At 41.4% G+C, this 27467-nt stretch overlaps 1 protein-coding gene and 1 long non-coding RNA gene across 2 annotated transcripts in view; one reads left to right on the forward strand and one right to left on the reverse strand.

Annotated features, from left to right (window-relative positions):
- Positions 1-18147: 18147 nt before the first annotated feature.
- TCF21 (transcription factor 21) lies at positions 18148-21247 on the reverse strand. Its single transcript, XM_032339470.1, has 2 exons — positions 20519-21247; positions 18148-18711 (listed from the first exon to the last, which is right to left on the reverse strand). The coding sequence occupies exons 1-2, from the start codon at positions 20966-20968 to the stop codon at positions 18622-18624; spliced, it is 540 nt and encodes a 179-aa protein (XP_032195361.1). The 5' UTR covers positions 20969-21247; the 3' UTR covers positions 18148-18621.
- Positions 18645-27467, forward strand: part of LOC116588436 — a 42226-nt gene continuing 33403 nt past the window's right edge. Inside the window, exon 1 of the long non-coding RNA XR_004284941.1 lies at positions 18645-18737. This is a non-coding gene — a long non-coding RNA (uncharacterized LOC116588436). The remainder of the gene's footprint in view (positions 18738-27467) is intronic.

Genomic DNA, 27467 nt, shown 5'->3' on the forward strand with positions numbered 1-27467 from the left:
ATTGTTTGCATGATACATCTTTTTCCATGCTTTTACTTTCAATTTATCTATATTGTTATACTTGAAGAGAATTCATGTAGACATCATATATTTTGACCATCCACTCTGGCAATCTCTGTCTTTAATTTATATATCTATATCAGTTATAGTCCATGTAATTATTGATATGTTCGGCTTATGCCTGCCACTTTGTTTTTATTTATCTCTGTTTTGTTTCTGTTTTTATTTCTCCTGTGTTACTGTGGGTTATTTGAATGTTTTCAGAATTCCCTTTTGTGATCTATAGTGTTTTTCAGTGCATTTATTTGTATAGTTTTATCAGTGGGTTCTCTAGGCATTACCTTGTGTGTGTGTGTGTATATTTTATATATAATACATTTTATATATATATATTTTACATATATAAAATGTATTATAGTCTATTGATACATTATTTAATTAGTTCAAAAAATATATAGAAATCCTACCTCTCTTTATGTTCATTCACCCTGTCCCATTTGTAATATAATTGTCTGTCATAAATATTTCCTTTACATACATTAAGAACCACATCTGACAATGTTATAGTAATTTTGCTTCAATTGTCAATCACAAATTAGAAAACTCAAGAAGAGACTGAAAATCTTTTGTGTTTTAACCATATTTTTCCTTGGCTTGCTCTTTCTTCCTCCTTGCTGTTCCAGAGTTTCTTCTTATATAATTTCCTATTTAGAAAATTCCATTAGCCATTTTTTTTAAAGGTTAGTCTGTTGATGACAAATTGCCATAGCTTTCTTTAACCTGATCTAGTCTTGATTTTCCTTTCATTCCTGAAAAAAAATTTTATAGGCCTAGGATTCTGCCTTGACAATTCTTACCTTTAGCCCTTAAAGAGTATTATTTCACTTCTCATCAATCCCTATTGTTTCTGGATGAAAAATTCACTGTCATTTTAATTGCTTTACTCACATAGCTAAGGTATCATTTTTCTCTGATTTCTTCCAAGATAACTTTTTTCTGTCTAACAATTTCAGAATTCTAATTATGCTGTATCTTAGTCTTGAATTGGGAGAGAAGTGTTATGTTTGAGGTTCATTCAACTTCTTGAATCTGTAGGTCTATATATTTGCCAAATTTAGGAAGCTTCCAATATATCTTTGCATGCTCTTTCATTCCTGCTCTCTTTTCCTCTCTTTCTAAGACTCTGATGATACAAATGTCAGGGGTTTGGTTTTGTTTTGTTTTGTTTTTGTTTTTGTTTTTAATAATCCAGTAAGACCCTGCAGACCTAACAAACTTTTTTCAGCATACTTTTTTCTCTTTTGTTCAGATTGAGTAATTTCTACTGTCTTATCTTCCAGCTCACTGATTCTTTCCTCTGTGCCCTCCATTCTGCCATTGGGCTCATCCATTGAGTTTTTAGTTTAGTTATTATATTTTTCAGTTCTAAAAGTTTCATTTAATTCTTTATATCTTCTTTCTCCCCCTTTTCCTCTGTCTTTTTTCTTCCTCTTCCTCTTCCTCTTCCTCTTCCCCTTTCTCCTTCTCCTCCTTCCTGGCTAAGACTATCTATTTCTGTGTCAATGTTTGTATTTTATAATTTGTTTCAGCATGTTTGTAACTGCTTATTTAAACATTTTTATCATAGGTGCTTTAAAATATCTGTTGGATAATTCTAATATCTTTGTCATCTCAGTGTTGGCATCTATTGATTGTTATTCTTTTAAAAAGAGACTTTTAATTTTTTAAGAGCAATTTTAAGTCCACAGCCAAATTGAGAAAAAAGAACAGAGATTTCCCTATACCCTCTTCCCCCACACATGAATAACCTTCCCCATTATGAACACCCCACACCAAAGTAGTACATTCGTTATAGTTGATGAACCTATATCAATACATCATTATTATTCACTAGGTCTCACTTTTGATGTTACACATTGTAAGGGTTAGGACAAATGTATAATGACATATTTTGACTATTGTATCAATCACAGTATTTTCACAGCCCTAAAAATTCTCTGTGCTCTACCTATTCATTCCTCCACCTCCTACACCAACTCCTAGCAACCACTGATCTTTTTACTGTCTCCATAATTTTGCCTTTTCTGGAAAAAGTCTTGACTTTCCACTAGACCTTCTCTAATATCACTCCAACAGGGATAGGATGGGCCCCCCACTTAGTGACACATGGGGATGGAAGTCCAGTTTCCTCACATCATCTTCACTGACTCTGTAGGGGGTGGGGTTTTTTCCATGTTTTTCCTTCATCGTATGTTCACTTTATATAAAATGTCTAGAGTTTTTAATTGTACTTAGTAGTCAGAATAGAGAAAAGTGTATCTGCTTCAACTTCTTGGAAGCAGAAATCCTCAGCAAAAATTTGAAGAGTTTGATAACATTGAATACTGTCAAGGTTGTGAGGCAATTGGTACTGGGATTACGAACTTCTTAAAATTTTGGTGAGAGTAATTTGATAGTAGATATCCAAAAATTTTAGCAAGATTAACAATCCTACTTGTAAGAATCTATTCTACACAACTACTAAAATGAATACATAAATAATAAAGATGCTTATCTTAGCATTATTTGTAAAAGTGAAAATAATTAGAAATAATTCATCAACAAATAGAAAAATGGTTAAAAATATTGTGGTATACAAAAAATAAAATTACATGCACCCATCACTTTTTTTATAAAGTAAGCTGCAAAAAATATGTATAGCATGTTCTCATTTCTCATACAAAAATTGTTGGGGCGCCTGGGTGGCTCAGTTGGTTGGGTGACTGCCTTTGGTTCAGGTCATGATCCTGGAGTCCCAGGATCAAGTCCCACATCAGGCTCCCTGCTCAGCAGGGAGTCTGCTTCTCTCTCTGACCTTTCTTCTCTCATGCGCTCTCTCTCTCTCTCTCAAATAAATAAATAAAATCTTTTAAAAAATTTGTTGAGTGGCTTTTTTCCTATTGTTTAGAATTGGAAACTAAGGCTATAAGGGATAAAGGGACATCAACTATGTTATTCTATAGTGACACCCTCTAAAAAAAACTCAAATATCTGTAGGCTAACACCTCTATTAGATCTTACAAACAATTGGGCAGATTAGCCTTCTTGCCTCCAATCATTATCCCAGCACATCACCCATTGCCTTCCTTCAACCTCATTTATCGCCCCAAGACTTCCTACAGTCCTCTAAAACAAAAGACCTGGGGAGAGTGATAGAGTAGGGGAAAGTCTTTGGAGTCAGATATTGTTGGCTTAGGTGGGACCTCTGTTTATTTTCCATTGGGTTCCCATGGGAAAAGTAAGGAGGCTGCTTATCCCCCTCCACAAATGAGGTAAAGGAGGGAGAGTCAAGGTAATTGTTTAAAGACCTTAAGAATACCTTATAAACTATGAGACTGACATTTCATTCCCCAAAGGAGTTTTTGGGATTTTAGCTTAAGCAGTTGAGTCACCAACTGCTTGGGTAATCATATAAACAGTGAAAAGCAGAACTGGAGAGAGATGGCAGACTGATGAATGTTGATCACAGAAGGCAGGAGCTGAAGGCATTGAGAAAGCTAGACAGGAAGATATAGAGACAAACTCTTGTCAGGAAACAATGCAGAAGGTAGTGGCTTCATGGCACTCTCTCCCCCACAGTGTACTGCCCTCCAGAAAAGAGACTGAAGAACAGGGACACCTGGGTGGCTCAGTTGGTTAAGTAGCTGCCTTCTGCTCAGGTCATGATCCCAGCATCCTGGGATCGAGTCCCCACATTGGGCTCCTTGCTTGGCAGGGAGCCTGCTTCTCCCTCTGCCTCTCCCTGCCATTCTGTCTGCCTGTGTTCGCTCTCTCTCCCTCTCTCTCTCTGACAAATAAATAAAATATTTAAAAAAAGAAAAAAGAAGAAGAGACTGAATAACTTAGTCTTGGGCCCAGGTGAAAAAGCATATTTGAACCCTTCCCTCATAGAGGGCAGCCAGGGCAAGCAAGAAGCAAATCGCAGAAGACCACCACAGAGGGCAGTCCATAAAGAAGCATCCTGTCTCATACTCTCTTTCAATACCTACTACCAGATAAATAAATTCCTGAATAATATAGAGGAAGAAATGAGCCAAACTTCTTTGCCTTCACTTCAACCCAAGTCAGTGACTTGATGGAAGAGCCAAAGGGCAAACCCACTGCAGGTCCCTGAAGCCATGGACCACAGCTAGCAGAAGAGATGAATTTTACATCAGATGTGAGATCTGAGTTTTAAACTGGACAATACTGAATTTGTCTTTTTTTTTTTTTTTTAAGATTTTCTTTATTTATCTGACAGAGAGAGAGATCACAAGTAGGCAGAAAGAGAGAGGAGGAAGCAGGTTCCTTTCCAAGCAGAGAGCCCGATGCAGGTCTCCATCCCAGGACCCTGAGATCATGACCAGAGCCGAAGGCAGAGGCTCAGCCCACTGAGCCACCCAGGCGCCCCTGAATTTGTCTTTTACTAACAAAGTGTTGGAAGTGCTGTGGTATCTGCTCAGGATATCATTAGAGATCTGCTCCCTGCTAGGAAAAGGAGATTCAACATACACAGTAATAGTGGGAAAATAAAAGTGGCTTGTGTTTCTATCCTTAGGCAGTTAAAACTGTTAATCAACATGTGAAATGCACATGTATGTATTTAGTATTACGTGTGTGTGTGTGTGTGTGTGTGTGTGTGTGTATTTTCTGTAAGCAAAGAAAACTGGAAGAATCTGTACCCCATTATTAACAATCACACATTGGCATATATAAAGATGGAATTTATAATAACCAATAAGTTTCTAACTTGAGAAATACAAAGGTTTTCTTTATAAGTAATAGATGAACACACTAGGTTCCAGTCAGATGAAACTATGTGCATAAGCTTCATAACAATAAAAAAAAGAGCTCTCCAATTGATAAATAAATCTTTCATATCTGTACCCCAAACATCCCAATGCTCAGAGTCCCCTCATCTTGCTTCACAAGCTGTGGTGTTTTGCTTAATGAATTCCTAGAACTATGATCCTGTATGGGTCATTCTCAATGTTGGAATCTCTGGAAGACTAGTTGTGGGCGTAGGAGTTGGGTTGAAGTGGTGGTGGGCTTTTCTCTCAAGCTAATGAGAGCGGGGTTCTCTGGTTCTTTTGAGCCCGTGTCAGCTCCTCTCCCCCTCCTGCTCCGTTTATAGCTGTGGTTCTTCTGCTGGAAGGAAAATCAGTTGCTTTGGGACAGCTGACCCTCCCTTCCCATGGATTTCTGCCATTCTTGGGGCAGTTTCTTGGTGTTTTTTTTTTTCACACTAACTATAGGAAATCTATTTCTGATGTCTTGCTTTTAAAAAGGGTCTACCACAGCCCAGCAATTTGCTGGGAAGGAAGTGAACTATTCCTTCAGCCTTCAGTGACTGGTTCAGAGGATAGCTGGGCCCAGGTTCTCGCTCTCCCTGGAACAAGTGTCCTTTTCAACATCCACACCTTACTGCACATTTAAGCCCGCTCCACTCCACTCCTCCTCACTCAAGCTGATATTTTTCATTCAGCCTTCACTGTTCTCCCTTTACTCTAGATTACTTTTGCAGGTTATCAACAGAGCTCAAGTTATGTCTCACAGGACTTCTGAGCTCATGCGAAACAGGGGATATGACCTGGCAGCTATTCTACATCTCCCTTAATATTTCATAACAGTGAAGTTAATTGTGAAGCAAATGAAACCAGACCATAAAGGGAATCTCAAGGGGGTGGTGGGACCTAATTCCAACTGACCACATAACTCAGCAGCTATCTCAACCCTAATGCTATAAAGGGAAATAACTTGGTTTCCAGAGCAATCCTTGAATAATTCCGAGGACACAAACTCTACCATCTCTCTCCCTCTGTCTCTCTCTCCCTCTCCCTCCCTCTATCCTTCCCCTGACTTGGGTAAATGCCATATAAGTAAACTAGCAAAGTTACCAAGATGTGGTTTGAAAGCAACCTGGAGAAAAACAATGATATGTTTTCAACAAAAATATAGAAATAATATTCAGGGCTCATAACTACTCATTGTAATGTATCTTCTTATACATTGTTGGTGAGATTTTGAATGAGTATAGACTCTGCAAAGCAATTTTATACTCTTTATTTTTTAAAAAAGAGTTACTTCTAGGGTGCCTGAATGGCTCAGTCATTAAGTGGCTGCCTTGAGCTCAGGTCATGATCCCAGGGTCCTGGGACTAAGGTCCACATTGGCTCCCTGATCAGCAGGAAGCCTGCTTCTCCTTCTCCCACTTCCCCTGCTTGTGTTCCCATTCTCACTGTGTCTCTCTCTGTCAAGTAAATAAATAAAATCTTACTCCCCCAAAAAACCTTTAAAAAGTTACTTCCAGTAATCCATCCTAAGGAATAATCTGAGAAATAATGAAATATTTGCAAGGACGTATAAGGATCATCAATGTAGTATCATTTATCATAGGAGAAATTCGAAACAACCTAAATGTATGAAATAAGTTACAGTTTTTCATGAAATGGAATATTGCCCTATCTTTAAAAATCATGTTTCCAAAAAATAATTGTATGATATGATAAAAAGCTTAGTTTATAATATTGAGACAAAAAGAATAAAAACTGTATGTACAATATTAACCTCATTTTGTTATGTTTATCAATCTCTCTGGAAGTAAATCTTTTCTTTTCAAATGCTTTGAAATAATCAAAGATTATTTTTATTTTGAGAAAAAGGTTAGTTAACAAAATCTATTTTAATTTGGCAACAATCTCTTTTGGGGGCTTCTGATTGCGGGGTAGACCTTTCCTGTGAGACATACAAGATAGAATTTTTTGGGAAGGTTTTTGGGAAAGAAATGGAAAGACAAGAATTTAGAAACCAGCTTACTCTTTTCCCCAATAGCTTTACAATTTTAATATTTTTATCATTTCATGTTCTCCTTGAGCCATGCCCAAGAACAAATACTATTATTTTTTTTAAGTTGTATTTCTATCCAAGGGAGTGATAGTGTGAATTAGTGTCAAAGAAAGAAACTCACTAATCTTAACCCATTATTCTTTTTATCTGCTCAGGTGTTTAACCTCCTTATATGGGAAAGGGAAAAAAATAGTTAAATTTAAAATTTAGTCTGAGTAGTCACCTAGAAATTGCTGTTCTGAAATAAAATAAGTAGCATTTTGGCAATATAGATGAAGAACCTAAAATTAGTCCCATTTTATGGCTCAGAATTCTACTTCTGGAAGATACAGACCAAGATCCAAGATGGGCATCATGGCCTATAATGAAACAGTAAAAAATCGTGGGATGGTTAGCTTAACTATGGATGGGATAAACAAAATATTTTTAAAAAATTAAATCTTCTGTAGGTTTAGTAAATCTTCAGAGATTGCCATATCTTTGGGCCATCCCTGTCTTCTTAGCCCCATTTTGATTGTCCAGCCATTGGTGGAAATGAACCTCAGACCAGGGTCAGAATGGTAACTAAATAGATGTGAACATATAACTTGTTTTATGTATAACTTGTTCTCTAAATGGTATGTAACTTGTGGGAAAGGAAATCATTCTAATGATTCTTAGAAGAAATCTCGTGCCCTTTTCTGATAGTCAGGACAAGCCAAGATTTCAAAACTAATCATGTACCAATGATTTCTGGGATTTTCTATAACATACAGTTAAGACTGGGTGGGCCTTTAACTGGCAAAATATGAGTAGTCTGGCTCAAAATCACAGGAAGTTTTCTCTACAGTCATGACTTTTTTTTTTTTTTTTTTTTTTAATGCTAGAAGAACTTTAGAAATCTCACTACTGGTGAAGAAACCAAAGCACAGAAAGATTAAATGATTAGGTTGGGGTCAGAGCAACTTACTGGCTGGCCCCCTATTTATGAAGCCTTAGAAGTACCATTTTTTAAGAAACTTTATTCTAGTAAATTAGACCATACCTGATAAAAAATATTGAGAAAGATAGTGGAATTCAATATCACATAATCTATGAGTTGATTTATAAAATTCAAAGAGAAGAAAAAGCAAAAGACAGAGTTGAAGACAAAAAGTATTCAGAAAACTTATAAATTGTTTGAGCAGAAGGCCTCTGAGATGATTCAGAACGCTTGGCAGGTGGGGAATGAAAAGTTAAGCTCAGCTAACATGGGGCCTAAGTGACTCTGGAGATCTATATCATTCGTAGTTTTGATGTCTGTTGATTTTCCAGTAATGAAGAGAAGTTTATGCTAATGCACCCATCATATCCTGATTTTTTTTTTTTTTTTTGCATTGAACCAAGAGTATTTATTTGCAAAATGGCTTCCTACATCAGTGTAGTATAATGATGGCCCATCTTATATAGCCCATCTCCAAATGGCTTGAGATCTAGTATTAGCCTTAGGAAAATAAAGTCCTCCAGGACAAGCCCCTTGGATGCAGAAAGGGACCTTTTGAAATCACATCCCCAGATATTTGCCCACTACTGGGAGATTGGTTAGTGTAGGGTAGAAGCAGCTGGAAGAACTGCATGTTGACCTAACTTCATGAATGACAGGCTGAGTGCCTATAGCATAGTGGCTAGAGTATGTCGGGGAAGCCAGCATTTATCAGTGGCCTGTTCTTCCAGAAACTGGCATAGGTGGTGTTTTTCTTTTTTTTTTTCTTTTAAAGATTTTATTTATTTATTTGACAGACAGAGATCACAATTAGACAGAGAGGCAGGCAGAGAGAGAGAAGGGGAAGCAGGCTCCCCGCTAAGCAGAGAGCCTGATGTGGGGCTTGATCCCAGGACTCCAGGATCATGACCTGAGCTGAAGGTAGAGGCTTTAACCCACTGAGCCACCCAAGAGCCCCAGTGGTGTTTTTCAGAATACAAGGCTGCCTTGCTCTTCTTGGTCCTTGAAGAGAAGAGATTATTCTACGGTTACTCAAGAGAAGACCTAAGCTAGAGATGAGGAAGGTGTTATCAATTTCCAGGGTGTAACACAGGATCCTGGACACTCAATGATGATGCATGGAAGGCAATGAGCTACTGATCATTCTAAGATACATTATTTTTCACATTTTCATATTTCTAAAATTAAGATGCATCTTAACATATGTCTGAATTTTCTATATTGTTGGTATTATCAATGCTGGGTTCAACTGCTGTTAAAAATGCTTTTAAAAGTGAGAAACAAAATTTATTTTGTTATATAAATAATAAATACGAATATTATTTTCTCATACACCCAAAGGCATGAAAATAGAAAAGTAATGTGTAGGAACAAAGGTATTTGTCATTGTATTTTCCTACAAAGCAATATCCAAGTGCCTTACAGAACTTAAGAAAGGAAGTAATCCATGAGCCGATAACCCTGTTACATTTTTGTTACTGAGATACATTGAGGGATTGCCTATCACACGCTGTATTAACTTAGTGCTTGACACAACAGAAACTTATTCATCCTTAGTTGGTGGCCAAAATCTTAACATCAGTTTCACTGGCTTGAAATCAAGGTGGGTATTGCTCTGCTTCCTCTGGAAATTCTGGAAGGAAATCCATTCCTTGCCTCTTCCAGCCTCTGGTGACTACATTACTCTGATTTCTACCTCTGTCTTTACATCACCTTATCCTCTTCCCTGTATCAAATCTCCCTCTCCCATTCTCTTAAAAGGACACTGGTAATGGCATTAGGGCCCACATAAATAATCAAGGATAACCTCTCAATCTCAGTATCCTTAACTTAATACATCTGCAAAGATCCTGTTCCAAATAAGATAACATCTACAGTTTTCAGGGATTAGAATTTGAGATCTTTGGGACCACCATTCAGCCCACTACACATACCAAGCAATACAACCAGAGTCAGAAACAAACAAACAAACAAACAAACAACAAAAAAACAAACCCAGACTTCTAAGAATAAGTAAAAGGTTGGTGTGATTAATTAATAGTGATATTTTCTTTATGCTTCCTTCTGACAAAATCAGAAAATCATTAAAACTTGCAGAACTGGTATCAGTGGCTTGGAAGAATAACTCAGTGACAACAAAGAACTCTTCTAAGGAATGTTCATAATGGCCCAGGGAACACAACTAGATAGCAAATGTCTGGATATTGGCCATGTGATGTGGGAAGTGATTCAGAAGGGCGAGACTCTGAACATGAAGAAGTTTTAAGATAAATTTAATATAACAGATTAATTATAAAAATGTTCCAAATCTCCACTCTTCCTTGATCCACACTCTATACAATATGACTTTGCAGCTTCTCCCATCTAGAGTTAAAATCTATTTCCTCACCCCTCTGATCTATGATGTCCTATGACTGGCATTAGCCAATAGAACACAGCTGAAGGATGTTATGTAGATCTAAGAGGCCTTGTTTCTGTTTTCTCTAGTCACCATGAGAGCAAGTACAAACTGGCCTACTGGGTGATGAGAGACATGTGGTTCAGTCCCTCTCATCACTCCAGCCAATAAAATAGCCCGCCTGCCACCAGACCTGTGAGTGAGGTCATCCCTAACCAGCTAGCTCTCAGATAAATTGCCAACCAACCACAGATAAATGAGCAAGTTCAGTGAGCCCAGCAGGGCCCTGCCCAGACCAGCAGAACTGCCCAAGTGACCTGCAGTCTCTGAACAATAATAAATGTTTATTGTTTTAAGCCATTAGGTTCTAGTATGGTTTATTATATGATTAAAAACTAACTAACACATCATGGGTAGAAAATCACCAGATTTTAATGACAGAATAAATAAATATTTTGGAATGAATTAGATTCTGAATGTAAAACATATTTTTGGAATATTTTAATGAATTTATTCTGTTTATAATTTCTTTTTTGTATCCCTGATGGTGACATAGGATAAAAATATATTCACTAAAAAGTTTGAGAGATCTTTAAATAAGTATAAAATAAAAATTTGAATTGAAAAAAGCATCATGTCATGATTTTATTGGAGGTATTCCTTTTTTTAGGGTTATAACCATCCTTAATTTCTTTTATCTTGGGGACTCTCCTATGTTTAAGGCAGAAGTCCATTTCAGCTTAAATACAATAATTCTATGCTTAGCTTTCTGCCACTTCTTCACTATATAACTTCAGGTGATATAATCCCCTCTCTGAGTATCAGTTGTCCTATATGGGAAGTGAGGATGATAATACCTCCTGGTTAGGGTTATTCTGAAGATAAAATATGATAATGCATACAAATGTGCTCTGTGTAATGCAAATGGATGAAAACATTAAGAAAGCTGAATCTATGCTAACTAGCATATTTCTAAAAATGTTCAATAGTAACATTTTATTGGCTCAAGAGTGATGGTGATTTTTTTCAATAAAATTTTTCTATTCCATAAAGTAGATCATTTGGTTATGTGACTATATCTTTTCTTGCTGTGGTTATCCCCACTCTTTCCCACAACGTAGATATAATGAGATCTGTGAACATGATCTTTTTCCCATCACATGTTGCTCACTGTTGGTGTAACAGAATAAAACCAGGTGGCCCATATGCAGACATCCCAGTCCTGACTGCATTAGATTACATTTGTAGCAAGGAGATTTGAGATTCTTGTCTCACCTAGAAGCTCCCTCTCAAAAAATCTGCCTCAGTCAATAGCCAACCTATCCATCCATCCCCAGCCAACCACAGTTGATGGGACAAGAGACATACAACTGATCTGGGGAATTTAATTAGAGCTTCTTAGAACGACTCTGTAGTGGTCCTGGTCTTGAGAATTCAAATTAAGCCATGCTGAGATTAAAATTTTGGAGAGTGGAGTCTGAATATACATATAGAACTGGTAGCACAGTCAGTAACCTAACAGATCAACCACATATGAAAGAGAAAGTTCCGGAAGAATAGAAAGCAAGTTAGCACAGAAAATCAGAGGAGAAAATGCAGAACACTGGCAGAAAAAGCAGAGCTAAGGTCCCAGAGAGAAAGAGAGGGTGTTTCACTCCAGACTTTCTGTTTCCCAGTAGATTTTCTTTACTGTTTATTTTATGCCTGGAGATGTCAGCCAGATTCCTTGGACTATCTTTACAATGCCTCATTCCCCTTTTTATTTGAGCCAGTTTGGAAGGATTTTGTTCCTTGTAACCAAATGACCCCTGCTGGTTTGAAAAATTCTCCTGGGTTTAGTGATCTCTTGGATTTCTTTTTAGTTCTTGGTGGGGGAAAAAAAAAAGCCTATTGAGGAAAAAAAAGAAATGATGGAGGAAGGAGCTATTGAGTGGGTGACAGATGCCTGAAAGTAAGAGACTGGGGAAGCCACAGAAGGTGATAGTATTCACATAAAGTGTGGAGAAGAAAAGGGATTCTAATGAGATTCATTAGTGAAAGACCCCAGGAACCAACCAGAACAGTTTAGACCTGAGGACTCCCCAGTGATGGTAAGAATTTTGAAGGGAGACCCACAGTGTTTTGAAAGACACAATACTTAATAAAGACCCCTTTCTTGGCTTTGGTATTCAAAAAAAAAAATCCATATGTAATGAGAACTCATGTTTTAGGTTAATTCTCCTTTGATAGACTTGATGGTGATTTTTTCATCATAGATTTATTTTTATTATAGAGTAAATTTCATCACAAATTCTAACATTAAGATTAGGCAATATATTTGAAACAGCCTGGGGTTATAGCAATGCTACAGGAACTTACCCAGCAGACAGAGACATCTCTAACAAGCTTATTATTTTTTTTTAAAGATTTTACTTATTTATTTGACACACACAGAGAGAGAGAGAGAGAGAGAGAGAGAGAGAGAGAGACGGGGGCACACAAGTAGGGTGGAGCAGCAAGCAGAGGCAGAGGGAGAAAGGAGCTTCCCGCTGAGCAAGCACCCCATGTGGGTTAGGTCCCCGGACCCTGGGATCATGACTTGAGCCAAAGGAAGATGTTCAATCGACTGAGCCACCCAGGAACCCTCTAACAAGCTTATTACTAAGCTTTTGCATTCATTCCTCTTCAAGCACTTGCTATGTGTCTGTCACTGCACCAGGTGCTGGGGAAACCAAGGTGAACCAGCCAACGCTGTGGTCCCTGCCCTCATGGAGTTAGATTAGATAGACACAACTAGATAATAGAGAAATGAAAGAAAATAAGAATTACCTGTTGCGGGTAAAGTGATAGGTGCTGAAATACAGAACTTCCGAGCAGGATCCACGGCAGATAAGAAAGACAAAAACTGAATGTAACTTGTTTTAAACACTTAAAACAACCTGAGCAATGAGATTATCATAAGAATTTACTATTGTTTTCTATTGGCTAGAAAACTACTTAGGGGAAATGTATATCATTCTTTGAAGTACTTTTATAATTCAGCGCTGAGAAGAAAGGGAGAAGAGAGAAGGAAAACCAATCTTAATTAGTGTCTAACATGTTCCAGGCATTATGTCACCAAAGGAGTCATTATTACATGTAGAGGAACCAAGGTCTGAATGGTCAAGTATTCAAAGGCTCCTTCCATTACACTATACACTAGATATAGATCTAACTTCATCTGTAAAAGCCAACAGACTACTTCCTTATCACCAACTTGGTTAATTTTAAAATAAGGTCCTGTAAACATTTTATTCTTACAAAGTGTCTTATATTATTTCTAGTATTTAAAGCACCTTTTAAGCTAATAATTCTGGCCTAAGGGCCGGATAAATTCATAACTAAAAATGTCGTCTCTGGGAAGGGAAAAAGCAGATTTCATCTGAGTTGGAGGGGGAGGGGCAGTTGAAACATCCCACGCCCCGATTGTGCCACCGAGTCCCATCCTGTCTGTTCGCTTTGTGCTTTTCTCAAATACGCACTGAGACGTCAGGGCAAGAGTTGAGTTTCCATTTAAGCACAGCAACAATCTCACAATTTCTTCCGTCGAGCTTCCTTCACCATAGTCTCAGACAGTCAATGATTCAAATTCATTCTTGACTCAACATTCATGGAGGTGTGGGGCACTACGCTGAGTTCTGGGGGCAGGGGAGATGATGGCGCTCTGAAGAAGTCTGGTCTCCGCAAAGTTCTAAACGCCAGTTCCCTCCGCCCTTTTCAAGTTTTTCTCCTCCTTCTGCTCGGGGAGGAGATTTTAAGCCTGGTCCCCGGGGTGGAGAATCCTGTCCGCAGGAAGGTGGACCTGCGGAGCTGGCCCAGCCCAGAAGATCAAAGTCAAGTCGACCCCAGCCGCCCAGAGGAAGCCAGACAGACGAGCTCTCAACAATGCAGCAGGCAGCACGCGAGCTTCCAGGGGCACAGCCAGCGTTTGGAGGGAAGGATGCAAAGCTAGCAAAGGAAGTTCGGCAAGCCAACTACGTGAGGAGGGCGCCTTCCCTCCGAGGTTGTGCGGGGTCCTAACCCTAGAACCTTCCGGGGTAGTGTCTGCGCGCCAGGCGGTTCGCACGCGGACCCGGCTGTCTCGGGGGCGGTGCTCAGAAAAGGCCGTGGACCCAGGAGACTGTGTAGGCTAGGGCTCGGAACTCGGAGCCTTGTCTCTCCTCCTCCAGCCTACTTCATCAACACTTGGGAGTAGAAAAGCCGCCAATGAAAACCTGTGATTCCTTACTCTGCCTCTGGGCTCAGGTCTCTGACCTGCCCGCCAGCCGCAGCCGAAGCTCGCTCTGCGATCACCATCACCTCCGGAGCCCCTCCACCCAAATCTAGACCACTTCCTATAGGACTGACGGGGCCCCAGCCCAAAGCCAACATACCCACTTCTACTGGAGTGAAAGGGAAATCTTTGCTGGACCCTTTGCGCAATCGGGGGTTCGTGAGGGGTGGGGGCTGGAGGGGGCGTGAGTCCTGGTGCCCATTTTTTCCTATCCCTTTAGGGGTCTCAAAGGAACCAACAGCAGAAGGACCCTAATCCATCCAGGGTTGTAATTCATCTGATGACTGAAATCTGTCTCGAGGGCACGAGATGCGCGCACAACCTTCGATACATGAGGGCCACAGAAATCTTTTATTTTCTGAGGACGAATGATTTGATTTCCCGACAGGCATTTAAACGTTAATCTGGAACTGGGGGAGGGGATGAAGCCTGATCATGGACTTCCACCAGCCACCTAGGTAATTCTCCTGGCTTAAAAGTCACCTTGGGCAGAATTTCCCACTGATCACCGAATATAACCAGAGGTACCAGATCTCCTTTACCACTTCTCTTTTTAGAAAGTCTCCAGTTTGGGGGCACCTGGGTGACTCAGTGGGTTAAAGCCTCTGCCTTCCACTCAGGTCATGATCTCAGGGTCCTGGGATCATGCCCCGCATTGGGTTCTCTGCTCAGCGGGGAGCCTGCTTCTCCCTCTCTCTGCCTACTTGTGATCTCTGTCTGTCAAATAAATAAATAAAGTCTTAAAAAAAAAAAAAAGGAAAGTCTCCAATTTGGCAGTAGAAAAACCTGGTAGAAACACAATGAATTGCTTGTAAGTCCTACAAGCAATCAGAGAGAGAGAAAGAGAGAGGGAGAGCGAGAAGGGGGACTTCCTGCACTACAGGGCAGTTTTACTATCTGTCTACTGCTCCTGAGGACTCACAGACATGTTTATTTTCCAAGCTTCTGCAGTCTGATTTCCTTGTTCTCCCAGGTTTTGTTTTGTGTTTCGTTTGTTTTTGTTTTGTTTTGTTTTTCCTGAAAGCACCTTCTAAGACAGTTTTTATAAGGAAGTGGCCAGGGGCAAGTCACACCCTACCCCTCCACCCTCATCTGAGGAGCAGCAGAAGAGGTCCTCATTCTTTCCCCAACAACCACTTGCCTCCTTTTCAAATCAAGGCACACCAGGTACCTGGACAGGGCAAGGGTAGGATGGCTGTCCCAGGACTACAGACACTGGAAAGAAGGGCATGGTGGATGGGGGAGAGCTGGCTGGCCTAAGACAAGGGTCCATGGGGAAGAAGTGTTTAGACTGCAGATGTGTGTATGAAGGTGTTTGGGGTGGTCACATTGCCACATTTCTGTGCCTAGTGGGAGTCATTACCCAGTCATTCCTATAGTGTTGCCTGCTCCTTTCAGTGAGTAAACCTGGTATTCCAAGTACACCCTTGCCTTGTGGCTGAGGCCCCTGTTAGCAGGCTTTCCTGAGAGCAAGACCCCAGGGTAGCCCTTCTGTTTACTAATCTCGGGCCCTGTATTTGCTCTCTGAACTCTGGGTTCTAGATTTTCAAGAAGTAGTCACACTGGTAGAAAGCTCTAGACAAATTTGGAGAACACTGGGGAGAGGTAAACGCATGTGTGTGTGAGAGAGAGAAAAGTTATAACCTTCAGCACTGCATCAAAGACAGAAAGGTGTTTTGTTTGGGCAATAGAAAGACTATCACCTGTGCCTTATGAACACACACCCTTCTAGTTTCCCGTTGGAGACACTTTGAGGACAGGTCAAGCATGGACAGCTCATCTCTGGCTACTTTGTGAAAGTAACTGATACTTACACTGATCTTTCATAAAGTGATTACATAAATATAATCTCATTTGTGTCCCACTGAGGTTTTGTGAGGCAAAAGCAGAAAAGTACCAGTAAGGTTATTCTAACTTTCATCTCCATTTTCAGAGATGAGAAAACGGAGGATCCAAGCCCTTTCAGGGAGAACCTAGAGGCGGAACCCGGGCTTAACTCACATGTTCCCTATTCATAGCCTCATGCCTTATGCTGAAAGCAAAGGCTTCAAATTATAGGAAGGAGGTATAGGACTTTTAAAAAGTCCGTTTGCAGTTTGGGGGGTCCCCAGAATGAGCAAGCAGAAATTTCTTCTCTGTGGGCCACCTGAGTAGGGTGCTCAGAATTTTGAGCATTTGGTTTATAGGAATGTGAGTGGGAGCTCGGAAATTTTGTTGAACATGAACAGCAAACATCTGAATCACTCTGGGACTCATTTCTGAATTGGATTCTGAATCCAGGAGCCAGGGACAATGGCCCTATGGTTGAAGTGACCAAATGCAGGAATTTGGAGAGGGTGGAGGTGGTCAGGGCTTGAATTGCACTCCTAAAAGTCAGGTGGGGGATGGGGGAGTGGTAGGAAAGCCAGACACCAGGAGAGGTCCTCTGACGTGCAAAAGACAGGCAGGCAGGTAAGGAGTGAGCCAAGTTCCCAGCCATCGGAGAGGAGAGATTTGCACTTGATAATGTGGTAGCTTTCACGGGCAGAGAACCTCCCCGGTTCACCTGTCAGGACCAGTGTCACCGGCTCCTTCCCAGAAGGCCAGGGCCAGGCTTCTACCCACTAAGCAGACTAGGGGTTGGTGGTAGGTGCACAGGATGGACCGAGGGAACTCTTACTCCAGGTACCAAACTGAGCCGAGAAAAAGAGGAAAAAAAAATCGAAAAGAAAGAGCAAATGAAGCGGAAGTTTCAAGGCCCTCTGCGAGGAATAACAGTATAAATAACCGAAGACGTCTTGTAAACACTGCGGTCATAACCCCGAACATTAAACAGCCCCGGTGGCATCTGGCGCATCGGCCGTTGCGGGCTGCTCTGGGGCAGCGAGTGAACCCGGTTCCAGGCTCCTCAGCCTCGCCTCTCTGTTTATCTCAACTTAATCTTCCCCCAACGAGCTGTTCCGAAGCATGGAAGATGTTTAAATTAAAACCCAGTCCGCCGGAAGTCGTGGCCGGGAGCTGAAGGCGACGGCTAACTGTGACCGATAGGCAGGCATGAACAATGTTAGAAGTAATTCATTAATTACTAAGAAGAAATATGTAGTGTATGTTGTCGCACTTCTTAAAGGTTATGGAATTTACACTTTTCATAGCTCCCATTATTTCTTCACAGTTTGGTACTGCGGGTTGCTCAGGTTCACGTCTGCGCCCAGAAAACTAACAAAAAGTGAAATTTATCTTCCTGCTCCTGTCATCAATTTTACTGTGAAATACTTGAAAATCGGATTTTCCTTTTGGTGTGTTCTCCCCTGGAATCGTGTAACTGTTAGTAATGTTATCCCCCAACCTTTTTTTTTTTTCTTTTTTCTTTTCTTTTCTTTTTTTTTTTGGTTCACGGTTACATTATTTATAATTATCTTAAAAGTAACCTGCAAACCTGAGCCCTGAGTTGCTTTTTGAGGTTTCATTGCAAAATATGAGCTGCACCTTCCCCGTGGAAATTGTGTTTAATCTTTCCCATTTCTAGAAGTCTGGATTGAGGTTCAAACAAATCACTTGTCTTATCAGGCTTCCCCATATTCTCCCACTTTTCTAAGGTATCTATCTCTCTACCTATCTATCTATATTTTGTAAAAATCACACCAATGTCAGGGCTTTTAGCAATATAAAGAGAGATTTATTTTCGAAAGTAGCAAAACTTGTTTGAAAAAATATATATATCTTTAAGTGAATTACTTTATAAATGTGACTGTCAAAGTCAGCTATTCTATGATCTACATTTTACAACATATTGTACAAAAGATACACGTTGATAGGCTCTTATTATCTATTTATATATTTATAATTACATATTGCACTTGGACCAGCAAGGCTTGCAGAGTCATTCACGGTAGAAGTTAATAAAGTTAAATAGATGGGAATCTTTGTAAGTACAATTGATCTCCTCAGGTCTGGAAACGAATCTCCTCGTCGCTGTAAAGTGTTCTCGCGGGGGTGGGGGCGGGGGCGGACAGGGAGAGGAGCGTTGCGAGGGGGAAGCACAGACAGAGAGCAGGGAGGGCAGGGGTCGCCTTCCCGGGGCCCGCTCCCCCCTGGGAGCGCGCCTTTCCCAGACTCGCACCTCCAGGGTCAAGACGCTGTGGTTCCACATAAGCGGCTCGCGGTCACCACTTCTTTCAGGTCACTCTCGGGTTTCCCGGCCACCATAAAGGGCCACGTCTGCAGGAGAGAAGAGAGTGGAGGAGGTAAGTGGCCTTGGAGGAGGAGTAGGGTGGGCTCCGAGCCTGAGACCAAAGGAGAAGGCGAGTTGGGGGCAGGCAGTTGGAGAGACCCGTTATCGCTGCAATTTGATAGGTGTTCTAGTGCGCCTGTGGCTGAATAATGAAAAAGGGTTGGTGCCGAGCCGTAGCTCGGGGTGACAGAGCAAAGGGGTTCATCCTAGTTGTAAGAGAAACCGGAAAGAACAAGTCCTTGGAAAGCCCAAAGGTGCTGGGACCGTGGCACAATCTGGAGGCCCCTGTCCCCGTGAGCCCAAGCAGGGAAGTCGAGAAGGTCCTCGTACCAAGTGGACACCAGGTTCCAGGCGAAGTGCCTTCGGGCCCATCTTCTGAGGCTCTGGCCAGGTTTCCGACCGCTTGCTTTCCTCCCCGTCTGTTTTTCTACTGCCAGCTTTCATTTCCTCCCTCACAAACCCGGGCTTTTGAACACACTTCCTAAATTAATCGGTGGTTCTTAAGGGGAGGGGAATAATGCTAATAAAATAATATACACTCATATTTTATTTAAGATCATCTTTCTACTGGGCTAAGGGAGCATTGCCTTTTCTCCTTTCCGAGGTGTTTTAGAATAAAGCTCACTTAACGTTTCTTCAAAGACGAGCGCAGCAGCAACTATAAACGAAGTGATTACTTTCATTTTAGTTCCATATTTCTAAAAGCTAATTACTCATCTTTTTTTTTTTCGAAAAAGAATAAACTTTTAATTAGAGGGAGAAATATTTACCGGGGCAAAATGTCGTTTTGGATCCCCTCCCCCCAATTCCTGAAACCAATTCAGTGAGAAGACAATTCAAAGTTTCAAACCTCTCCCACTAGTGCTGGCCGATAAGACGACTTTTAAGAGGAAAACCTCTCATCCTTATCATATATAAACAAAGGTGCTAGTAAGTTGTGGTCCTTGTTTTTCTTTAGAGCCTGGAAGTCTTAAAATTAAATCGAATAGAAAAAGGAATTAACCCATACTTCTTATACAGCAAAATACATTTGAAAGAAAATTCGCCTCAACCAGCATTACTTTTTTTTTTTTAATTTTAAAAGACAGACTGAATAGGCATACTTTTTAACATAAAATATATCACGTTTTTAAATCTTCGATGAGAGTGACCTATTTTAATGTTATTTATTATAGACTCGTATCATTTATTACACTAATATTTGTGAGAATTTACTGATTATGCTGATAGTTGTTAGAACTTCTGGGAATTAAAAATGTTAACCTACCTGTAAGAGAAGAGCCGAATATTGAAGTACTTGGGAACTTACATGACAATTATGCGGGCACGAATTTGTCTGTATCTAATGGTTCCAAATATGCTTGGGAAAGAAGCAGAGTTGGGTGTTTTTGCGTACAAAAAAATGAGAAAGAGAAAAAAACCAAGTTCTTCAGCTCAAAGAAAAATAAAGGCATTAATAAAATGCCTTCTGGGCGCGCAGCAGCTGGTCGGTGCTCCCCGTTCCACACCAGCCCTGACGGTGCTGGCGCGGGTTCGGGGAGCCCTCCTCTTTGCCAGCTCAATACACTTGCAAACTCTTAATTGGGCTGCCACGTCAAACACTAGCATAAATCATCCCTGCTCCCGCGGCTTGCAGGGCAGCGAGCGAGGGCCGCGTGGGATCTCCTGCAAAGGTCCCCAGGGGCGCGCCGGGCTGGGGGCGGCAGAGGTGCGCGCACACACACTGGGCACAGCCGGCTGCGGGCGCGCCGGGCGGGGGCTTTCGGGTCGCCGCAGCGGCACCCGCGGACTTACCAGGTTGACCGGGTGAATGTAACCGTTCTCGTACTTGTCGTTAGCCAGGATCTGCCTCAAGTGCGCAATGTAGCTGGATGCCAGCCTGAGCGTGTCCAGCTTGGAGAGCTTGGTGTCCGGGGGCACCCAGGGCAGGGTCGTCTTGAGCCTGGAGAAGGCCTTGCTCAGCACCCGCATCCGGGCCCGCTCGCGCGCGTTGGCCGCGTTGCGCTGGACCTGCTTCCCCTCCTGGCTGACGCCGCTCAAGGGGCTCTTCTTGGTGGGCGCCTTCCTCCTCTTGCCCAGGCCTCCGCGGCCTTTCTGGGGAGACCCCGCCTCGCAGTTGGAGCTCTCCTCGGTGCTCTCGTTGGAAGTCACAAACTCTTTGCTCGAGTCCATTTTCAGCCCGTCGCAGTCCAGCATCTCCACCTCTTGAAGATCCTCCACATCGCTGAGGGAGCCGGTGGACATGTTTGGGGGAGAGGATGAGAGAGAGTGGGGGGAGAGAGAGAGAGCGCGCGAGAGCGAGCCCCAAACCAGGGGGCCCCCGGGTGTGGAATGTGGAGCAGCCACTTCGTGTTGGGAACTGGAGTTGGGGTCTGGTTGAGTCTCAAACCCCTTTCCCCTTCCCAGAGCTGTGAGAAGGAACGGAGAGGGCTTCTGCGGGGAGGAACCCGGCTGTGTTTCCCCACCCCCGGAGTCGTGGCCGCAGAGGAGTGTGAGAGAGCGCTGAGGAATTTGGTGGACACTAGGAATTTATCTGGGGGAATAGAGAGGCGGATCCTTGTAGCCCAGGGGAGGGGCCTACTAGGCCCTAGCGGACTCTTAGACCCCTTTCGCAACCGGAGGGAAACTCGGGCAGAGACCCTGATTTCCAACTTGAAATGTAAATCCTCTCAACTGCAACACGCAAATACCAGTTACCTTCCACTTTGGCCCAGGAGGAGAGCGCCCCACCCACAGCCCCTCTCCTGGGCCATCTCCTAAGGCCCGCTTTCCCTCTTAAGAGGTCATAGCTGGTGGTTAGTGAGGATTTCAGGAAAATGACCAGATTCTTTTGCTCTTCCCGGGCCTTCCAAACACAAATTTCACAAGCATCTCCCTGTCCTCACTTCACCGCAATTAAAACACCAATTAAAATCCAGACAGCGAACAACTCCCTCCTGCCTGAGACTGTGGCTTTACCAAGGTATCTTCTCTCCTGAACTGGGGTAAATTAACAAAACAAGCACTTCACTGAACCTTTAGGATGATGCAGGGAAAGGACCCAAACATCCATCTGCACCTGGTCCCTTCAAAGCTATTAAGGAACTGCCTGTGTGTACACAAACATCCTTGAGACTCGCACACCCACAGCAACATACACAGTTTAGTGGGAGTGGGGTCGCGGTGAGAGAGAGTCACGCAAGTGTATGGAAAGCATTTTGTTAATTGGTAATCTTTTTGTGACGAAATTAAAACTTTCCCCTAAATTTCTTTCTAGAAATGCATTTAAGAATGTCTTAAGAACCTTAGCGGCTCTCAGATATTATCTTGCCTGGGATTTGTTTTCTCCCTCCCCCATTGCCTTGGCCTCCTCCTTAGGACCTCTTTGCTACCCGGGTTCCCCACACGAAGTTGCTATTACAGAACACAAAGCATTGCTATCCCTTCAGGAAAGGTTTTTGTTGTTGTTGTTGTTTGTTTTGTTTTGTTTTTCCTTTCCTATCTCTAACTCCAGCCAAGACCCTCTTTTTCCTGGAGCATAAGAAAATCTGGAGAGCTAAGTAGAAAAGCAAAGGGCGCCAGAAACCAAGAGCTTGCACAAAATCCGTGAAATAAAATTGGAGAGATGGAACGCATGGATCTTACTGATTCTTCTCTAGGTTTTCTTTCCTTGCAATTAGGCACCAAAGATGAGGGCTGGAGCAGAGTGTAAGAGCAGCTTCGGAACTTCTGGCTGGCGGTCTGTACCCCTCTCCTACATTAAGATATCATATCTCTAATCCTGGCTCAGCTGGGAATTCACTAACCTCTAACGTTTTGTTTTGTTAGCAGGGTCTTGTTTGCTTTCCCCCATGCTGTAAACTAAACAGATTGTCAGCAAATCAGTCTTTATTAATGAATTAGTGAGAACCCCTCCCCATAACATCTTTGCCCAGGATCCAAAATTTGTTAATCACCAGTGTAGAGATTTATGAGCTCTCTTATTTTCTGTTGTTTGTGCAGGTGGAGATTTAAATGACCATATCCACCACCAAGATTTATTGTGAGAGTGATTGATGTTATAAACCAGCAACAGGACTCTTCCCACAGCAGGGATGACAGAAATATCAAGTTGAAGTTGCCTTTGTCCTCATGCACAACGGAACCAGTACTACAACACAGAAAAAATATAATAATTTAATCTGAGATCCAAGACAGCATTAAGAGAACACCCAGCAGGCCTGTTAAACATTTCCCCACTCATTCCCAAACTAGTTTCTTTGGATTTTCCCTCCCTTTTCTTGCCCTTAGGTAGACATGGAAGTTATTTTTAGGTTAAAAGAGCTATTGTGAAAGTAGGCATTGGTCACACTTTGTGAAATGTATGTTTGCAGCTCCTGAGATATCTGCAAACTAGCCACAATTTATTTATGTATTTATTTAGGCTCTGGAGTGGGATCATAGTTAAGAAAAAGAACTATGGCCACATACCAAGCTATTAAGCTGTATAGATTTTGCTTCTCTGAGCACTCTCTTTTGGTCAGGGGGGATAGGGTCTGGTTATCTGCCACACCTCAGTTGGTAGGCTGCTCAGGCTCTTAGAAGGACAGCAACCATCATAGAAATAAGTACTGCTGAACAGATTTCTGCGATTTTTTCAAGGTCTGAAGTGTAAGATGAGCAATTTTTGGAAGAGAGAAAAACTAGCTTCATGCCACAAATTGGTTTATGTGCATAGCAATTATTATTGTTTTTTAGATAAGCAAGGATTAAGTCCACTTATCCTGCAGTGATACATTTAGAGTGGGAAGGGCAGCTAGGTTAGTAATGAACTTTGGGGTGTCTGTGAACACTCTCCAGGGGATGGTTACCAGTTTGGGATGTGAAGATGTGAAGAAGGCTGTTATTTAGGTATCTGGATGTGAAGTCTGGAAGAAAGTCCATTAGTATAAATAATACTTTTTTTTCTTTCCTCTTGACATTTTGTGTCTCTCCCTGCTAATAAACACTAAGGGGCAAATGGGTGGGAGAAATGCCTTATTGGATTCTACTAAGAAAACCAGTTAAGCTGTAACTTAAGCTGTGCCAAATTCTCCCCAAATATAAACTATATTCTGTGAGAAGAGAAGCACTTTTGAGAAGCTGTATTAACTCTTTCGATAAAAGAGAAATACTTAGAACATTACTGTTTCAAAACGCCAACTAGAAAGCTTGTGGTTTGAAAGCAGGAGGTAGTTACTAAAAGTTCTTGCTTTACTCTTAAGAGAGAGTTTATGCCCCAGAGACATCTGGCCAATTTGCTGTACACTTCTAACGATTTGTTTTGCAAGAAAGACTATCTTTGAAAGATTTCAGGGCTAAGGAAAATCTATCTCCAAAGGTTGTAAAATGAAGATTAGGTGTGGAATGTGTCCTTGAACTTAAATCCTGGTCTATCAGCTGATAAATTTTCAGGAAGTTCAAATCTGATTCAGTTGTGCTTGGATGAAATAATTTGCTTCTTTTTTTATGAGAAGGAAACCGTTACAGGCTTCTTTCTGACTTTATATGCCATCACATTCTCTTTCCTGGGGTGAAAGGGGGGGGAATTATATCTTCCAATTAAAAATTTAATTCTTTTCTCATACTCTCCATTTTTTGGCCAGAAAGCACACAGGCTGACAAATTGGAGAAACTGCCAATTCTTTTTTTTTTTTTTTTTCCCTTTCTCTTCTAATGAACACCTCCTGAGGTGTTATTCTCTTTACTTGATGGCAACCACCACTTAAAAAATGTCTGGGCTTTCTGTGCAAATCAGTGGCTCTTTTTCCATTCAACAAAATTGTCACTGTATCCTTGGCTGCAACTAATTGATTGCTTTCCATCTCCTGCTCATAAGCTTATTTAAATCTGGTTCTATTTTTTTTTTTTTTTTAAGAGCAAGGGCAGGGAGGGGCAGAGGGTAGAGGGAATCTTAAGTAGGCTCCACATCCAGTGCAGAGCCTCACACAGGGCTCCATCTCATGGCCCTGAGATCATGACCTGAGTGGAAATGAAGAGCTGGATCCTTAACCGACTAAGTCACCCAGCTGCCTCCCCTCTTTTAAATTACATTTTTAATTTAATTTATAAAGTGAGTACTGTCTCTCCTTATGTGTTCCAAATTGTAATGGTGCTGGTCTATCATATTTTAGCAGTTAAAGTGAGTAGAACACTAGTGAGTGAGATTGGTGTCTATTTAAGGAGGTCAATATAGCAATACAGGTGTTGCGTTATCTATGCCTGGCATCAATTATGATCAACAATCAGAAGTCCTCTTCGTGTTCACCTACCCTTTCTGCCCTTTCCACATTTTATTCGATGAATTATAGCTCCAAACCCACAACACTAAGATTTAAAGCTGGCAAACAAAACAAAACCAACAACAGTAAAGTCCAAAGAAAGTCCAAACATCTCATGGCTTTTATACCCAAGAAGCAACCTTGCATCTACATGCTCCATAATGTGACTTTGAAAGCAGCCAAGCCCATGTGCTTCAAGGACAGAGTTTACCTTAAGAAGCAAGTTGGCTGAAGGAACTCTGGAAGATAGTGAGAGATAAAACTTTCCAAATTCAATTTCATGTCCTCCCAATCCTAGAATAATTGTATCAGTCCTACTCAATATTGAGAAAAAAAAAGGGGGGGGGACCTGAACAACCCCCCTCTAGTTGGGTACTGGGTGAGGAACTCTGCCTCCATTCCTCTATTTTATGTAGCATCTTTCCTTTCTGTTGTCACTATTAAGGAAAGAGTTGATATACAAAGTGACCATCTTAATAGAGATCTGTGCCAGAGACTTCCCCCCCTTAATAAAAGAGTTTTAGAAAAGCTTGTTTGAAGATGACTTGTCTGTATCTTAATGTGAAGCCTGAGAACAAATCCTCCTAAATTCTCCTAAAAAGAATAAATCTTGTGGATTACACGAAAGATACCTGTAAAACACATATATGTGAGACATGTTTATTGGTGGCTATAAAACAGAGATGGGCCAACTTGCTGTCAACCTCCTTCCTGTCAGGTTAGGAGAAGACGTGCGCTAGAATTGAAGCCTATTTCTGGTGATTATCTCCTGATCATAACCTTGTGGCAGGTGTTTTTCGGCTGGAGGAGTGAAGAGTCATGGAGTTTGGATCGCAGGACCGGCAACAAAGTCCTGAGACTGTGACTCCTGATCTCAGAAACATGAAATATTTCCAGATGATATACTTTTAAAAAATAGAACCCTCAAGTAATAGATGGTCAGAATTGGAAGGGCGGAGGACCAAGGGAGACCTAACTAGCCAAGATTTCTGTGCAGGTTCACATGAGTTATCTGTGACCAACTTGCCACTTGAACCTATGTCCTGATTTGCCTTCTAATGCTCCTTGCACAAAGCCAGAGTGCTTTGAATTGTTCTTCCTATTTGAATAACAACTAAATATGTGAGAAAACTTATATTCTGTTATCCCCTGTAACAACTGAATCCTGAATTACATAAAATGAGGTAGATTTAAGCTATCCCTGGGCATAATGCCTAGAACCTCATCTAAAGGTGTTTTAGTAATGTAAGTTCCAGAATAGCCTTGTTAAAATCTCATCTCTACCATGAGGGCCTGATGGGTCGCCAAGGGCCACTCTTTCAATCTCTTTTTTTACATTTTTTTTTCTATCTCCTCTGCTAAAACTCTGGTTCCAGCCATCAAAATCTTTTGCTCAGATGACTATAGAAGTCTCCTAGAGGACCTTTTGTTTCCATTCCTGCCCTTCTAAAATCCGTTTCCAAAGGAATTGTCCAAGTCATTCTCCTACTTCAAATTCCTTAAAGCTTCCCATTGTGTTTGCTATAAAGTCCAAATTCCTTATCATGGCTGGCATGGCTCTACTTTGCTTACCACTTTCAACCATACAAAGTCATGTGTGTGTCCCTCAATGATACTGTATCATTGCTTAGGTCAGGACCTTTGTCCCTGTTCTTTTGGAGGTTTCTCTTTGGCTTTCTGCAAGGTTGACTTCTTAGTTTTCAGGTCTAATTTCAAATGTCACCTTCAAAGCAAGAACTACCCTGAGCATCCTTTTAGGAATATTTTTGTCCTATCATCCCATTTTACTTATTAGTAACAAATAACAGTAGCCAAAGTTTACCACAAATCAGACACTGTTGTATTTTCCAGATTAACCCATTTAATTCTAATAGCAACTTTAGGAGTTAGGAAACTTACAGATAAAATTGACTTACAGAGAGATTAAGAAAAGTGTTTCATTCAGAAAGTTGCTATTCTGGTTGTCTATTATTATGTAATAACTCAAATTCGTGACTTCAGTTATTTCTCTTATTTCTGTGGGTTGACAAGGTTCTGATGGTTGGTTTTTACTTCTGGTGTCTCCTGTTGTTGTAGCTGGAAGGCATCTGGAGCTGGAGTCATCTGAAGGCTTGCTTAGACTGAACATCAAAGGTGACTTCTTTATTCACATACTCAGTGTCTCAGCGAGGATGGCTAGAAGAACTAGGGCCTGGCTGGGCGTCTCTTTCTATATAGTCTCTCCGCATGGCTTCCTCAGCCTGACAGTCTAATAGGGTAGCTGGCCTCCTTCTGAATGAACATTCTATAATACCCAGATGGAGGCTGAAAGTCTTCTTACGACCTAGCTTGGAAGAATGCACAACATCATTTCTGCCTCATTCTCTTGGTCAAAATCAAGTCATGGGGTCTTCTCAGAGTCAAGGGGGAGGGAACTATACAAGAATCTGAATACCAGGATGTATTATGGTTCATTGGCTGGGGCA

The sequence above is a fragment of the Mustela erminea genome, chromosome 4 (assembly GCF_009829155.1).
Source record: "Mustela erminea isolate mMusErm1 chromosome 4, mMusErm1.Pri, whole genome shotgun sequence".
Lineage (NCBI taxonomy): Eukaryota > Metazoa > Chordata > Mammalia > Carnivora > Mustelidae > Mustela > Mustela erminea.